We start from the raw sequence: 18,450 nt of genomic DNA on the forward strand, positions 1-18,450 counted from the left end.
GCTCTCTGGGTATTTTGGTATGTTATTATTTGTGATTTTATTTAGTATCTGATTTAGTTCTTCCCAAAATGTATTCACTTTTGTACATGCTCAAATTGCATGTATTGTTGTTCCCATTTCATTTTTACAGTGGAAACACCTATCTGATATTGTTGGATCCCATTCTTTTAATTTTTGAGGAGTAATTTTCTTTTGTCACACTCTTGATGGCATTTTAGATGGAAAGGCTTTACGATGTCAGGAGGTGAGGTACTAACAGGAGGACAACCAATTTCTGTGATTTCTGAGCTCCATTATTTCTGTTGATGGTCCTGTTGAATTTCATGCCATTGGTAAACCCACAGGATATTAATGGTGAGAGATTTGTTGATCTAAATGTATTCCAAGAGTAGATTGTCTTGATGAAGAAAGTTACTACCTAGCACATCTGTGACACAAATGTCATTTGCCAGTTATCAGCCTTTGTCTGAATACATGCTGACCAGAACCACATTGAGGCAGATTTCTGCAACTGATTAGCACAGTGGAATGTACCTACTTTGGCTACATTTTAAAAGAGGGAAGTACTATATTCAGTATGGAAGCTGGACTCCTGGTAAAATGATTTATTAATCCAAGCTCATGAAGGGTAGGTTTAAGACTTGTAGGAATTTACCACTTGATAAATAGAGAGAATATTATCCAGTCACAAAATGGAAATTGTATAACCTTGAGATGGTTCTGAAGCAGCTTTCAGGGGATGCTTAAGCTCTTACATTGTAATGCGCGTCGAAAGAACCAAGGCTTTTATTAACTAAAAGACTGGAGCATATCACAAGTAGGTCGACCAGTCCAGAATGACCTGGTCTGGCTAGGAGCAATCCTTTAAGACCTGCCAGTAGGTGTGGCTACACTCTCAGCCAATCACAGTCATCCTGCACTACCATCTGTACATATACACATTGATGATAGAATCTGTACTATCACATACATGTAACTGGCTTTCTCCAAGGGTGAATATTTGCAAACTCATAACCTGGGGTCTTAAAAGATTTGGTTACCATGAAGCACTAATAACTACAGTATGTTCTCAAAGCTCACCTTTGAAAGGAAGAGCCAACACTTATTTTTTTGTTTGAAATCTTTGGTAGCATAATTTGGCCAGCTGAGCTGCATAGCTTATATGGAGATTGATCAATTGAAGTAGTAATTGTGAATCATATCACATGCATCTGCTTAACCAAGAAGACCATTGCTACCTGGGGTAACTACCTAGAGCAATAGTCGTTGGTCTCATCAGCAACAACGATGAGTCACACTACAGAGAAGTGGAAAATCTCGTGAAATGGTGGAAGAGTAACAACCTGAGTCTCAATGTGGACAAGACAAAGGAGATGATCGTGGACTTCAGGAGGACCAGAAATGACCGCCCTCCATTACACATCAGCATCTCTATAGTAGAGAATGTGAAGAGCACCAGGTTCCTTGGAGTTCACTTAACTAATGACCTATTGTGGACACTCTCCTTACGTGCCAGCAAGGCGCAACACTTCCAGAGACGACTGAAGCTGGCAACTTTCTACTGTATAGGAGCTTTATTGAGAGTGTACTTGCTGGCTGCAATACAGTGTGGTACAGTTGCTACAGAGAAATGGATTGGAGGTCAATCCACAGCACAATAAGAGAGCCAGAGAGGATCACTGGAGTCACCCTTCCCCCACCCCCAATCAACATGTTCTACCGGGATTGATGTCTGAAGAGGGTGTGAAAAATCATTGAGGGTGCCTGCCTGCTTTTTGTTAATACCTCGATGAAGGGCTCAGGTCCAAAACATTGGTTATATATTTTTCATTTCTATGGCAAAATCATTGAGGACCCCTTCAATCCTGCACTCAGCATCTTTCAGCTGCTCCCATTGCGGAAGAAAAACAGGAGGATCAGAGCCAGGATCTCCAGGCTGAGGAACAGCTTCTTCCCACAGGCAGTGAGAATGGTAAATGACCAAAGGAACTGGTCACACTAACGATTTGAGACTCTCAAATGCACAACAACATTTATTTATTTGTATAGATGAAATACTTGTCCTGCATATGTATTGTTTAACTGTATCTGTGTTTATGTCTGGTTGTGTGTCTGCATATTTTGCACCGAGGACCAGAGAATGCATTTTCATTGGGTTGTCCTTGTACAATCAGATGACAATAAACTTAACTTGAGAGTTAGTCTAGTGAAGCTCCAGATAGACTGATGTTATATGTAGTTGTGTCTGAATTGCTCTGACCAATGTATAGTCAAGTAAGAAAGAAGAGAAACACAAAATCTGCAGATGCTGGAAGATCTCAGTGGGCCAGGTAACATCTGTGGGTAGAATGTTTCATGTTGGATTCTTTTTTATTGAGTCTAAAATAGGAAGGGGTGAAATCAAGTATATTATGAAGAAAAAGCAGAGAGGAAGAAGTTGCCTTCGTTTTAAAATATAAATGCAAAATAATTCAGAGGGTTTTTAAGCTTATTAATCAGATTTTGATTGTCAATATCCTTACTTGAATGTTAAAAATGTAAGCAAATTATCTAAAAAATTGTGGTCCAATGATCATTGATTGAAATGTTCTTTGTACTGATCACACAGAATTTGGTTGATTTCAAAAATTGGTGATAATTTTTCTTTGACTACAAGGAACTTTCATTGGTTTGAATTTGTACATCAAAATCTGATTTGTATTTTTTTCTTTGTTTCATCAAGTGTGGTGATAAAACATTGATAATATCAATATATAAATGTTCAAAAATATTCTTACATGTATTGTATAAAAATGTACGAGGATCCTAACAACTGTGTTGAACTACAACTCCACTCTCTTTGTAATATCTGAAAATGAAAGATTGGCCAAGGTGTGCAAAACAACACAATTGGTGGGGTGGAAAAAACCCACAAATTGAAGCACACCAGCAGCCCTCGATTAAATTTTATACAAGTCCTTGATATCCATGAGGATATCCATGATATCCATGAGTGTTGCCACATACGGCTGTCATTAGGTTGACTTAAGACAGAGGTTGATATTTTAGGGTGTCAAAGGATTATGGGGAAAAGGCAGAAGAATGGAGTTGAAAGGAAAAATACATTAGCCACCATTTGAATGGATGCTCAGGCTGAATGGCCTAATACTGCTCCCAGGTCTTATGGGATGGGGCAGAATTTTCCACAGGTCACAAAAAAATGTGGTCCCTCTTCTTTATATTAATACACTCCCTAATGGACAGAATTTTGACTCACAAGGTTCTAAAAGCATGAATATGCATTAATAAATTCACTGCAGTTTAAATTCCTAAAAAAAATTGTATTGTATTGGTTAACAAATACTTTCATTGAAATTTCCAAGCAGTAACAGATTTTTTAAATCACAAAGTATTGCTGTGTAAACAAAGATGGCTCCATGAGAAGAGTGCACAATGAGGAGCTATTTGTAGTCTGGAAACTGATCATATTTATCCAAGTAATGAATGGTTCTTCAAAGTTTACATGAATATGTGTAGAGCTCGTCGAAAGAACCAAAGACTTGTTGATCCAAACCAAGGCTTTTATTAGCAAAAGACGGGAGCTCTTCACAGGTGGCCGACCAGTCCGGAATGATCCGACCTGGCTAGGGACACAACCCTTTAAGGCCCAGACAGTAGGCGTGGCTTAGCTCTCAGCCAATCGCTGTAAGCACAGTCGGATACAGTAACTATATACACTATGTACATTGATGATAGATCTGTACTATCACAATATGGATATATTTATTCAATAAAAATTAGACATGGACCCTTTTGCTGATCTCGAGAATATATGGATAGGAAATCAGTGGGTAACAAACACGAGGTGTAAAAATATTTTTTAGTTGAATTCATTGTATGCTTTGCTACTTTTGATGATGAAGAAGTGGACATTCTTTGGCAGGGGTTCATCACGGATGATGACCCACTTTGTAGGGAATTTACTGTGTTATAGCTGGCACTGGATATATCTGCAAATAAAAGTTTTCCTTTCCACAGTCATAGCAAGTACAGTACAGCCAAGAAAGAAAGGGCAAGTAATGCATCACATGCCTTTGGAAGGGAAAATGCCATAAGAAGATTGATTGGTGAGAACAAAAGAGTAGGCCAGAGAGTTAAGAACAGAAAAGTCCCTGCAAAATGCTGAAAGGGTCGAAGGGAAGATGTGTGTGATGGTGGAATGGAAAATGTAACTTTTAGAAAAAAGATACATTTTATCTCTAATAAATTGAAAATCAAAGTAATGCAGATGATGAATATATGAAATAAAAACAGAAAAGGTTTGAAACACTCAGGTTAGCACCTGTGGAGAAAGAGGCACAGTTGGTAGACTTTTTTTCTCACCAGCCATGCTGCCTGTGGAGAGTATTTTCAGCATCTTTTGTATTCTCCAGCAGATTTCTGGGATTTAAAGGATTTTACTCCTTGATTACCTGTTGTGGATGAGATGATGCAATCTCAACTCCATACCCTCGATCAGTATTGCATAGATTCGTTTTCAATAGGAAAGAAAGGACCACAGACCTCTGGAGAATGTGGTAGAGACCTAGAGGATGTTGTAGAATAGGGAGAACTAGAGGTGCAGGTACAAATTTCCATGGAAGTAGTGTCACAAGTAGTCAGGGTGGTGAAGGTGGCGTTTAGCACACTTGCCTTGATCAGTCAGGGGATTGAGAACAGGACATAGGACATGTGCATTGGTGAGACCACTCTTTTGGTATTGTGTACAATTCTGGTCATCTTGTTAGAGGACAGATAACACTAGCTGGAAAGAATACAGGAAAATATTTATTAGAATGTTATCGAGATTGAGGGGTTTGAGTTACAAGGAGAGGCTAAACAGTCTAGGACTTTTCTTACTGGAGTTTCAGAGACTGAAGGGGGACTATATAGAACCATGAAGGGCACAGATAAGTTGAATAGTGAGTCTTCACAGGAAAAGGGGAATGTAAAATGAGAGAGTATAGGTTTAAGATGAGAGAGGAAATATATAAAAGAGACCTGAGGGGGCACCTTCTTCATAAAAGACAGTGGGTATAAGGAACATGCTGCCAGATAAGTTTTAGAGATGGGTAGAGTTGTGACATTTAAAACACATTTGGACAAATTGGAGGATCCACACCTAATATTCCATCAGGGCACTTTCCAACCAAATGGCATTAATGTGGACTTCCCTGGTTTCTGCTACATCACTCTCCATTATCCCTCTCTTCCCTATCCCCATCTCCTTTCTTCCACCTCCACACCCTTCCCTCTACATTCACAGAGCCATTCCCCCCCCTCACCCTCCCTGTTTGCTGGTATGCCCTCTCCCTTATCCACCTATTACTTCCTGCCTGCGAGATTGTTCTTCTCCTCCTACCATTTTGTTCAGTCGCCCGGATTAGTTTGGTCATACCATGATGGAAGGATTCAATTCCTAAAGTTATGTATTTTATAGCTTTGCTTTAATCCAAATGTACCAGGATTGTAGGTCAATTTGGTGTGAATGGCGGCATGGGCTTGTGGGCCGCAAGGGCCTGTTTCCGGGCTCGACGTCTAAATTTTTTTAAAAGTACACCGTTTGATTTGCTGAGTTTTTCCAGCATTGTGTCCTTACTTCATTCACACTGTCTGCAGATTTCTGTGTTTGACTACAGGATAATGGTTTAGAGCAGTGGTTTTCAAATTGCCCCCTACAAACTGAGATTCCACCTTAACCAATCCTTATAGCCCCTGTGATTAGTGTGAGAAACAGAAGTACCTTCACAGAATTTGCTCGAGACAAAAATTGAGAACAAAGAACTTTATTATACTATTACAACAATGCAAAGTTGGGTGCTTCCCCTTACCCTGGGAATACACACAGATGCTGAGGCAGACCCAACTTTTATACATTTCATTTCAGTACAGAGATACCTTCCCCCTAACATTCTTCTGCCTCCTGGATTGATTTAGCATTAGGTAATTCTGCCCACGTGGATTCTAACTTCTTATCAGTTTATGTGCCTTCCTGCAAACTTGTTAGCCAGGAAATATCATGTCTTTGTTCTTTACTCATTAATCAATCCCCAAGACTTGCTAAAGCTATCTACTTGCTATCCTGTTTTGAAGATCCTTATTTTATTATACTTTTATAACCCTTCCTCCCATTCCAGCATCCCTTCACCCTGATTTAACCCATAATACTTCATTTCTAATGAGCACTTGCTTGACTCCTCACATTCCAGTATCCCTTACAATCCACCCTTTTTCTTTAGCTACGCTTAGTAAATCCCCATTCGGTAGTGTTCTGTTAAGCTTGGTCCCTTTCCCAGCGAGTGAATAAACGAACTGCGGCCTCAGCATCATCAGACGGAGTTTGGGAAGCATACATCATTTGGGTTGTAGTGACCTGCCGAAGGGCCCGTTGAATTAAACACTGCACACAAGTCTTTAGGCAGGGGAGCACCATAATGGCCAGAATAGTGAGTCCAGCTGCTATAAGGGCTATGGGTATCAGACTCCAGTTACCAATAAAAAGTCTAGTTCATCCCACACCGGACCAAGGTTGCCCCGTCTGAACCTGGGCATGGGAAGATTTTCGAACTCCTGAAGAAGTGTCTTTAACCGCCTGACCGTTGTGAGCATTGTCCTTAACCAGTCTTTCACAAACGCTGCCTTCAGCAGCCAACGAGTAATCGAGAGCCAGGCGGTTTTGTTGAAATGTGGCTCGTATCTGTCGTTTTTCTTCAGCCCCTAAATTCAGGGCCATTGCTATCTGTTCGGTGATGATCTCCAAGGCTGCCTGGAGTCTGATTAAACGATTTAAATGCCAAGCAGCTTTAGTATTCTGGAGCAGCTTACTTCGTTTACAGCTGGAACTCCCCTTACAGTGGTGGTTTTTTTTTAACATTCCGAATGTCTGTGTGACCCAAAGGATGCTTTACAGGAGACCAAGTTGGGGAGGGGTGTTTCTTGTCACTTAACCTGTGAGTTGCAGCTTGTCTGCGAACATTAGCATAAGTATCACTGAGCCTGTGAGTTGCAGCCTGTCTGTGAACATTAGCATATGTATTAACTCTATCTCTGCCACATGTACAATCCTGACTACCATTCTGTCTGTCTTTGTCCCACCATCTCCTTTGTGCTATCCCTTTAAAACTCCTCTCTTTAATACCTGTAGAGGCCAAAATACAAATCAAATCTACTCCTCTAGAGCCGTTCTGTTTCCCTGGTCCATTTTGGGATCCTATATTAACCCATATCCCACAATGACTATACTTTATATCTATGCCCTGTCTACAATCTAAAGGTAAATAATTGTCACCTCTGCTGCCCCTATTCCAGGAGGACTTAATACATTGTGAGTAATTTAGGGATGTCCCAAAAATGGGGAACCAACAAGTAAACAATACAGTAAATGGTAAAAACATTACAGCACTTTTTCCCGGCGTAGTGTAACTTTCAGATCAGAAGGATGAAGGACAGCACGTCCAGTGGAGGGTAGATTATCAATGTCTTTAGTCCATGTATCAGCAGCTTGTTTAATTCGTTGTATTTGAGTCCACCCCTTTTCTTTCGTTCGCACTGCAGTGTCTGTAGTCAAAAGTACACAATAGGGGCCATCCCAGACAGGTTTTAGTTGGTGATCTTGCCATGCTTTTACATATACCCAATCACCAGGTTTAATAGAATGAATAGGATACTCCAGGGGTGGGCAGTAATAGCTGCTTGTCTATTTTCTCCGTGAGCGCAGCCTGTTTGGCAGCTGCATCTGCCTGTCTGTTCCCCTTTGCTTCAGGACTGTCACCACTTTGATGGCTCTGTACATGAACTACAGCTATTTCCTCAGGTAATGTAAGAGCATCTAGAGATTGGACAATTAAGTTTTCATGGATCAACTTTTGTCCTTTTCCAGTTATCATTCCCCGCTCTTTCCAGATCTCCCCAAAGGTGTGCACTACACCAAAAGCATACTCTGAGTCTGTGTAGATCGTGCCCACCTTGTTCTCTAGACCCTGGAGAGCTCTACAGAGGGCATACAATTCACAAGATTGTGCTGACCAATGACCGGGAAGGTGACCGGCTTCAATCACCACTCCTTCTTTCCCATCCACTACACTATACCCGCTATAGCGAGTGCCATCAATGCAACAAGAAGATCCATCAATAAACCACCTTTCACCCTCCTGTAAAGGCTCATCACTTAAATCCTCTCTAATTTTGGTCTGTAAATCTATTACCTCTAAACATACATGCTCTAACTCATTTATGGTATTGTCAGAATTTGGAGAAACCAAGAAAGCTGCTGGATTGTGTTCTTTATTCGTAATCAGGGTCAAATCATCCCTATCCATTAGGATCGCTTCATATTTTAAAATTCTAGAGTCTGTGAGTCACCTTCCAGCACGTTGTAAGAGAATATTGCGGACTGTGTGAGGGGTGTGAACTATCATCAGGGGACCAAACATAATCTTTCATCCTTCCTCATCTAAAATAGCAGTGGCTGCGATGGTTTGCACACACTCAGGCCAACCACGACAAACAGGGTATAAAACTTTTGACAGAAAAGCAACTGGCTGTCTACAGCCTGCCCTCTCTTGTGTTAGTACTCCGGTGGCTACACCTCCTTTCGCATTGGTATATAGGTCAAATGGCTTATTTAGGTTGGGTAAAGCCAACACTGGGGCACTAATAAGGCACTGTTTCACCAAGTTAAAATCTTTAATCTCTTCCTCTGTCCAGACAACAGCTTCGCCCCCTAGAATCGTGAGAAATCATAGAGAAATCTGACCAGGCTAGAATAATTTTCAATCCAGATTCTACAGTATCCCACTAAACCAAGGAATTTCCTAAGTTCTTGGGCATTCTTGGGAGGGGGGATCTGTAGAATACCACGTATCCTCTCTGGACTTATTTTCCTAGTTCCCTGACTTACCAGATGACCTAAGTATTTAACTTCTGATTGAACAAATTGTAATTTGGATTCGCCCACCCTGAGACCCTTATTCTCCAGAAAATTCAAAAGTTCAACAGTATACTGTTTAGCTAATTCATACGTTTTTCCCGTAATTAACAAATCATCAACATATTGTATCAACTGACAATTCTCTCTCTGAAGAGCGTTATCTAGTATTTGTTCTAAGACCTGACCGAATAAATTTGGTGATTCTGTAAAGCCCTGGGGAAGGACCATCCACCGATATTGATTCTTGCGTCCAGTAAAAGGATTTTCCCATTCAAAAGCAAACATGTCTCTGCTCTCTGTTGCTAACGGACAGGTCCAGAAAGCATCTTTGAGGTCAATCACACTAAACCATTTACTATGTGGATCGATTTTACCCATTATTGTATAGGGATTAGGTACAACCAGGTGACGGGTGAGAATAATTTTGTTCAGCTCCCTCAAGTCCTGCACTAATCGATAGGTACCATCTGGTTTTTGGACAGGTAAAATTGGGGTATTAAAAGGTGACATACAAGGTTCGAGTATACCATCTTTCACCAACTGGTCAATTACTGGCTGCAGCCCCTTTCGGCCAGCCATAGGAATTGGATACTGTTTTCGTTTAATTACTTGTTCAGAATCTTTTAAAGTAACTTGCAGGGGAGTAATATCTATTGCCTCTTTCTGCCCATACTCCAGGATTTATTAGTTCTCGATCTTCTTCGCTTAATACATACAATTGAACCCTGATACTTGATTCCTGTGGTCTGGTGCCAATAGCCAATTGGTCCTGTAAATCTCGTCCTAACAAACAAACTCCAGCTTGGGGAACTAGTAAAATATCCTCTGTTATTATCTTTTCTCCCATTTGTATTCTTACATCTCTTAATACAGGGACTGTAAAGTCTCTTCCTCCTACTCCCGAAATCATCACTGTCCCCTCTATCTTAACACCCTCGAGTGGTTGTAAGGTACTAGACCGGGCTGCCCCAGAATCTACTAAAAAGGTAATCTTGTCTCTGTGGGGTCCTATGCTTAAATTTACCAATGGTTCTCCGTGCAGCCCCACGGTGTGTATTGACTGAGAACCGTGACTCCCCCTATTCATAATCTGCTTCCATCTGTCTGACTCTGGCTTTACCCTACCCTTAATTTAGTCTATGTGTCGTCTGAGTCCAGCGTGTTCGTTAAATGAAGTGATAGGAGAATCAGTTTATTACACAGCATAAGAATAAAGCTTAACAGAGCTCTGGTTCAGTCATTAGTTCATAGGTCACCTGCACAGTGAGCTATTCCCCAAGACTGACCTCTACTGTCCAGTCTCTACAGTTTATATAGCTCAACCTTATCATACAGAACAAAAGTTGGCTTCCTTTGCTAGATTTCTTGTATAAGATTTATCACAAGTAATTTCCTGCTCTGCAGTTATCTGGGGTGTAGAGCTCCCATCTTTTTTAATCCTCAAAAGGTCAGAATATCCTGTTGTTTTGATCAGAAATCAATTCATACCCCAGATATTTCTAATTATTTCTTTGTTCTCATCTGGCCATATTCTTCTGTTCTACTAAACACCTCCTTCTGTCTTAGCTTCTTACTGATTCCATTCTCTTTGTTTCTGACAGTCTCTGTCAAATCAACACCTCCTTTTGCCTTAACATTCCTACTAAATTGTTTCATACATATCCTTTCTTTTGTATTTTGGGAGCAGGTAATTCTAAACCAACTGTAATCAGCCAACTTTGCTACATACTGTGGCTGCCCCTTACTTACATTACTCTTTCCCTTCACCATGAGGTAAATATTAAATTGTTACATAGTACTGAATTCATGTATACAAACTGAATAGTACATAAGCATATATTCTACATATTTTCTATGATTAATTAACCCCTATATTCCAACACATCAGTGCGTAAGGTCACGTCTCCCTGGCTTGCATTGGGCATTCTCTCTTAAAATTACGCACCTCCGGACTAGTCAGGGGCACATTTACAAAACCGAGACCCCCTCCCATGGGAACTTCCCATAAAGGTCTCATCCAGTTAGTTTCTGGCTTATCCTCTCCTTTATAATGTCTAGATTCCTGCTCTCTGGGAAATGAATCAAAGGGTTCTGCCCTTTCTTCCCGGAGGGTCTCACACTGCTCTGAATTAAAGTCGCCTCTCTCTCTTGTCAATAGAGGTGGTAATCGAGTACTTTGTGAAGGGTCATCATACCACCCCTACTTTCTTCTCCTTTCTTTAGCTGTGGGGGAGGAGGGGAAGGTGCAGAAGGGTAGAGCATAGGAGGGGGGGAAAGATAGGAGCCGGCATAGGAGGATCATAAGGTGGAAGAAGGGAATGTAACACATCCCATCCTTGTGTTTCAGGGACCAAAGGTTCCTTATCATTCTTGTCCTTGCATTCCTTTTCATTCAAAACCAGTTGATCAAACGATACCCTGAACCAGCAGGCTGCATATTCTCTGCTCTCAATATTATCTCTTTGGTTTTGATAGAGCCAGATGTTCAATGCCTGACACATTCAGTCCTCATTGGATCCGAACTTTGGCCAATATACCGAATTCCCTTTTATCGGTTTTTTTAACCCATTCCAGACAGCAATACCTGACCACGGTCTGTTTGTCTTTCCCACGGGTTTTCCCCGCACCCCAATCAGATAGCATTAATCCTAACAGACTTTGCTTAGTTATCTGATCGTCCCATCCTTCCTTAGGACTATTTCCCTTGCTACTCACACCTCCCATACTAACAGGTAAGTAAAATTCCTCTTACCGGGATCCAGTAGCTATTCCTAGCACGCTTCCTTAACATCCTCCCGTCGTTTGTTCTCAATGCCTCTTCTCGGATATCACTCCCTTCGTCCACTGACAAGTCACCCACCGTCCGTGAGTCCAGCTGAATCAGCCGGGGTGCACCTACCCTCGTCGTCGGGCACTCTGTCAGTGGAGGGAGTGGGATCCCGGACGAGCCCCCATTTGTGAGAAACAGAAGTACCTTCACAGAATTTGCTCAAGACAAAAATTGAGAACAAAGAACTTTATTATACTATTACAACAATGCAAAGTTGGGTGCTTCCCCTTACCCTGGGAATACACATAGATACTGAGGCTGACCCATCTTTTATACATTTCATTTCAGTACAGAGATACCTTCCCCCTAACATTCTTCTGCCTCCTGGATTGGTTTAGCATTAGGTAATTCCGCCCACGTGGATTCTAACTTCTTATCAGTTTATGTGCCTTCCTGCAAACTTGTTAGCCAGGAAATATCATGTCTTGTTCTTTACTCATTAATCAATCCCCAAGACTTGCTAAAGCTATCTACTTGCTATCCTGTTTTGAAGATCCTTATTTTATTATACTTTTATAACCTTTCCTCCCATTCCAGCATCCCTTCACCTTAAGTTAACCCATAATACTTCATTTCTAATGAACACTTGCTTGACTCCTCACATTCCAGCATCCCTTACATTAGTAAGGGATTTGTATGTGAGTGGGAAGGGAATCACTTGCTCTAGACCCAATTGTTACTGAAATCGTTTGCTTGAGAAAAATTTTCATTGGCACGTTTCCTCTGGAGTTCTGAAACCGTACACATAATGAGTCAATGAGGTACAATTCAAACAGTGGTGTTCAAACCTTTTTCTTGCTCCCCACATCCCACCTGAAGCAATCCCTTACTAATCACAGGGCACCAATGGCATAGGGTTTACTTGAGGAGGAATGTGAGTCTGGGTGAACAAAGCAAATGTGACTGGACTGGTCAGCATGGACTGAAGCCCTGGAGGGACTGGGGGGGTTAATGTCTCTAACTGCTTGCTCTAGTTTTGCCACGAAGTCCCCACGAGGGTCTCCCTTGCGCCGGCGCCACCCGTCCCCTTTGAACGGCCGCGACCGTTGGCGGCCCCGCGACCGAGCGGCGCCGCCTGATTGGCCTGTTGGTGGCAGCGGAGTGATTCTGCGCGGGGCTCGCCACGAGAGCCGGTCTCAGGGAAGAGACAGGGGCAACAAAAACATGGCGGAACAAAGCGCGGCCAAGGTAGGCGGCTGGCGGGTCAGCTGCGTGCCCGTGCAAGTTGGTGGGGCCCGGGGCAGAGCTGGTGGGCTGGCCAGGGTTGTGAGTGCTGCGGTTGTGATGTTTTCTTTCCTTCCCGAAGGTGTTTCGGGGCGAGCGGCTCGCTTCCTGTTACTGCGCATGCTTGGGTCCGGTCTTTTGGCGTTGCTAAATTTCCCGCCAAATAATTCCCCAGGTTATTTGGGATTGGGAGGGAAAGGAAGAAGGTTGACCTTGTCGCGAATGCCAGATGAGTTGTTGTGCCAGTCCAATGGGTGATGTGCTTTGTAAGGTTGAAAGGCCGATAACGGATGATCAATGCCAACCCTCCAGTGATCCGGCTCCCCGGGCCGGTGCCGGATCAGCCATTCTCCCTGACAACTGGGTGACTGACCCCTCCTTTCCCCCCCCCCCCCCCCCCACCAAATGTTTTAAATTCTATATCACGACTGAAATGAATTTCGAACAAGTCACTCAGGTTAAGAAAGAATTGAAGGGAAGTGTGGAAATCAAGCCCTTAACTTGATTCCAAATATTGTGTATGAATTTCCCTTACTGTTTAATAGTTCTAAGTGCTCTTGCACTTTGGTGACTTAGTTTAAGCAAGAAGTCTGGAGATGTTGGGAAACTAGTGAAATATACAAAAGTGCTGGACGATCTTGGCAGGTCAGCTCAGGCCTGTGTTTTTTTAAAATTTTTGCTTTCCATGATTGCTGTATGACCTGCTGGTTTCCTCCTTTATTGTCTGGTTTTAAATTTAAAGTTTGTTTAATTTTATTTTGAGACAGGTTCTTCTGCAGCTAGGCTAACAGGTCAACTTTAACATGAGTGATGGGTGAGAGCACCTTTGAAAAGTGTAGGTTACAATGGGGAAATAAATTGATTAGTGCAAAGTAAGGTCACCACGAGGGCTCTGTTGTGGGGTTCATTCAGGGGCCTCACAGAAGTCTACAGATCCTGGAAACTGGAGCAGCAGATAATTTGATGGAGGAACTCAATGCACCAGTGGGAGAAAAAGAATTGTCAACATTGCAGTCTCATTGTTCTATGATTCCCTGTGGTGTCGTCAAATTTGAAGGTGGAGTTGGAATGGCTTTTGGCTGTATGGTGTGTGCGATTGTGAAAATGTAGCTGCCCGTCTTCATTGATTGTGGTCTCAAATTCAGTGTGGACTGCACATTCTGGGAATAGCTGTGGAGGCCACTTGTGGAAAGATTGACCAAATGTACAATGCTGTGACTATGGTTACTTTGAATTCTTGATATCATTTGAAAATATTTATTGCATAAATCAAAAGGTTTTTTTCTAATACTTTATTTTTGAGACTGCATCCTGTAGATTTAGCAAAAGCATTATCAAATGGATATTTTTAAGCCAACTAATTATCTCAATATTTTTAGAAATACCTGTACTTCCACTAATGAGCTGAATTTCCTGGGTGATAAGAATGTTTGGTTACTTATGGAATTTGCTCCAATTACCTCCAAGATTCAATTTATTGTCACGTAATAAAGACAGTTCATAACACAAAATTTGTTTTCGTCTGCCATAAGGCAAACAGATTTGCTGTCAGCAGAAATTTCCTGAAGTGCCTCCTACAGTCAGAAACAAGCAAAAAAAGAGTGTCCCCTCAGAGTTGTTGTGTACCCATGGATTTGCCTCCAGTGCTCCCACAGCCTTTGCAGCCACACAAGAGCGCAGTCCAAACCATCAGTCAAGTTTCCTGATGACATTAAATTGAAAGGATATATTGCGATGAGGATAGATTATAGATAGGTTGAGTGAATGAGCAAAATCTTGGCAGATGGAGCTTAATGTAAGAAATTGAGGTTATGCACTTCAGTAAGAACCAAAAGGAATTAAATTGTAATCTAAATGGAGAGGACCTATGAATTTGTGGAATACAAAGTGTTACCTGTACATAAATCAAATAAGTTTCCAGTTAGGAAACTAAATGTATTGGCTTTAATGCAAAGGTGTTGTATTGAAACAATGTGCATTATTGAGGCCACATGTGGAATGTCGTTCAAGTTTAGGTTCCCTTATTTAGGAAAGGATATTCTAGCATTGGCTGCAAATATACACATTGTTCCTATACCACCTCCTTCCAGATCCACAAATTGACATTCCAGGTGAGGCAGCATTTTATGTGCACATTGTTCAAACTAATGTACTGCTTTGGGTGTACTCGATACAACCTTCTCTACATGTGAAACCAAAAACTAGCTTCACTGAACACCTACACTCTGTGGTTCTAAACTTGAGCTTCCTGCAGCCAAACATTTTGACATCCCTAACCATTTCCACAACTATGTTCTGGGCCTTGTTCGTTATCAGGCCAAAAGTAAACCTGAGGAACAGTACATTCTATTCCTCCAGGATAGCTTTAAATATGCTGATATGACATTGATTTTTTTCAAATTTTAGATTTCCCCCATCTGGTTCCACAGTTTCTATCTCTTTATCCACTCTTATACTCATTCTTTCCATCCCCTCTCTCAAACCTTCTTCCTCCCCTCCCCTTCCTAGTGGCTTCTCCCTCTGCCTATCTCTTTTTCTTACTTTCTGTTCTATACCTTTTCACCTCTGGGCACCATCCCTCGGTTTCTTTCACCCATTTATATGTGAGGCCAGGCCTGAAATGATAAATGTTCATTTCTACGTTTGAATGTTGCCTTTCCTGATGAGTTCCTGTGGTTTGTTTGCTGTAGATTTGGTATGTTCCTGCCAGGGGATAGTTGATAAGCAAATTGTTGTAATATAATTTCAATAATAGTGCAGGCACAAAACTTAATTAGAAGGGCATAGAGAGTCAAGGACAGTAAACAAAGATTTATTAAAGTTATATAGGTCTTAACCTGGATTGCACTTGCAGAAAGTCTTAAAAAGTAAAAGGCTATGGGATCTTGGGAATAATAAATTGGATCCAAAATTGCTTTAACAGCATGTTTTTGTGACTGGAAAGTTGTAACCTGTGGAGTTCCACAGGGCTCAGTATTTGGTTCCTTGATTTTGTGAAATCAATTTTTTTTAGCATAAATGTAGAAAAAATTATGGATGAATCAAAAATAGCCTTGTGGTTGATGCAGGAATGCTTTGGATTCCAGGAAAATGTAGATTTAGACCACCTCTCGTGGTCAGTCTCCAATCCTACTGTTTTCTGGTTCTGCCTCCAGATAAGCTTGCTATTCATGCTTAGCCTGACCTGCCAGGCATGTCTTCCGGCTTTGCAACTCCCACATTCTTTGTCTATTTTCTCACTTTCTAATTGCTCCCGTTCACTCATTGAACAAATGACCTTGTTTACAGATGATCCCCTTGTCATTCCGGAGTTATCCAGACAGAGGACGACCCCCCCCCCCCCCCTCCAACCAAACCATGTTGCTTTTGGCCTTCTCAATATTGATAAAGGAATATTTCAACCTGAATAGTTTAACTTCCCACCTGTCCTGCTGTGTGGTTCTAATATTTCTGTTTTTTATTTTCTGAGCAAAAAGGTGGAAATGAAGTTTATCCATAGAAATTGGGTAATACATGTGTTTTTTTTTAATTTTTTATTTTTCACACCATAAATCACATTAACCATGGTACACACTTTTTCCTTTTCACACATATACAGTGCCATTTTCTCCCCCCCCCTCCTCCCATCCCACCCTCCCTACCTCCCCCCTCCCGTCCATTTAAGGTATAAAATCTAGGATACATTAAACCAGTCAGACAATGTTGTCATTCAATAAAAATACACCAGAAATTCTACTGAGTCCATTCTTTTCATTTCCTTTTCCTTCCGTTAACTTAGGTAATGATTGTCCCCGGTAGGTTTTCGCTATTGTATTTAATGTAAGGCTCCCATATTTGTTCGAATATTTCAATATTATTTCTTAAACTATATGTTATTTTTTCTAATGGAATACATTTATTTATTTCTATATACCATTGTTGTAGGGTAATACATATGTGATGGTGAAGAGCATGTATAATAAATATTGGGTGGTATGAATGAATACATTGGATTTGTATGTCTTTAGATCCTTAAAATAGCAGTGTGTTAAAATGGTGTGTGAGATGCTTTCATTCATTAGCTTAGATGCTATATAGGAGCTGACATGGAATCAATAGGCTGAATATAAACACAGTCTACTGCAGGAACTCAGAGGGACCAAATGAAGAGTTTTGGCTCAATACATCAACCATTCTTCTCCCAACTGCTGCTTGATCCACTGAGTTCCTTCAGCAGGTTGTTTGGCTTCAGAATCTGCACTCGTGTGCCTTCCCAGTAGGATGAATGGCCTCCTTCATGCCATATAAATTTATGGGAGTTTTATACTAGAGCAGCGTACAGCACTGATTAGATTACAGCTCGAGTGCAAAGTAACATTCTGATTATTACCTCCTAGGAAGGGTGTAACAAAACTTGACAAGATACTGAAGAGATTTATGAGATGTTGCCAATATAAACTTAATTGAAGTATATAAAATTATGAAAGACCTTGATGGAGTAAAAACAACTGCCCCAAAATCAAGAGTGCCTTGTTACATTTTTGATCCCTATTTACAAACCATTGGATATTTGGCTGATTTTTGTTTCAATGTTATCTAAATCTCTGATCAATTGAATCATGGTTTCATTCTCTACCTATGTATGCATGTTCAATTTTGTGATTTCAGTATGCTAACAACCAGAATTATTTAATTAATAATATTCTTGGTTCTTTTTGCCCCCCTGGTTCCCAAAAAAGAGCATGATCCTGGGCTTTAGGATATCTGAGCTTCAAGCACTTTTGAGATTTGCTGGACGTAGCAAAAGTGGGTCGAAACATGAATTGGTGTCACGAGCACTGCAACTGGTAAGGACCAACTGCTCATCAGAGATTTTAAAGAAGATCCAAGACTTGCACGCTCAGCGCAACGGTGCAACAACAAATACACAGAGTCAACAGCTTCTGCCGACGCCAACGTTTCCTTTGCATTCTTCAGAAGCAGCCTTGAATGCAAGAACATCAGTTCCAATTTGTCACACAGGAAAAGATGATACAAAATCTAAAGTGAGATTAACAAAATTGCCTTTCTACACAATATTAGATGATCTCATGAAACCTACAGAACTAGGTAGGTTAATATTTTGTTAGATTTGAATAGGTTCAAATATGACTATCTGCATTGCCAACTCACTTTTGATTAAAAATAAATTGCCCCAAAATCAGGAGTGTCTTGGGTTTTTAAACCTTTTATTTTTAAATCTTATCTAAATTTTTTTTGGTTAGGTTAGTTGCAAATTATTTGTCTTTTTGGTTAGGATAAGTTTTTAAAATTTCAAAATCCTCTTGTTTTCAAACTGTAGAAGTAGTGGCTTAATAAATGTTCTTTTTTTTTAAAAAAAGTCTGCAATTATCCCCATTCTTTCTCCATACTGAAGGCAGTGACTCCTATCAGAAATTTGAGATTTTTTGCTTTAACTTTTTAAATTTAC

General features: G+C 40.9%; 1 protein-coding gene across 3 annotated transcripts in view; it reads left to right on the top strand.

Annotated features, from left to right (window-relative positions):
• The window catches only part of LOC138758915 (E3 SUMO-protein ligase PIAS4-like), a 95,771-nt gene that overhangs the window by 22,959 nt on the left and 54,362 nt on the right, over window positions 1-18,450 (top strand). For 2 of the 3 annotated variants that reach the window (XM_069928524.1, XM_069928525.1), the window contains exon 3: window positions 17,720-18,089. In XM_069928524.1, the coding sequence (XP_069784625.1) occupies window positions 17,720-18,089 (370 nt within the window). Of the gene's footprint in view, window positions 1-12,721; window positions 12,966-17,719; window positions 18,090-18,450 lie in introns of those variants that run through there. The other variant, XM_069928526.1, reaches the window with a different exon arrangement.

The sequence above is a fragment of the Narcine bancroftii genome, chromosome 3, assembly GCF_036971445.1.
Source record: "Narcine bancroftii isolate sNarBan1 chromosome 3, sNarBan1.hap1, whole genome shotgun sequence".
NCBI classification, from domain to species: domain Eukaryota; kingdom Metazoa; phylum Chordata; class Chondrichthyes; order Torpediniformes; family Narcinidae; genus Narcine; species Narcine bancroftii.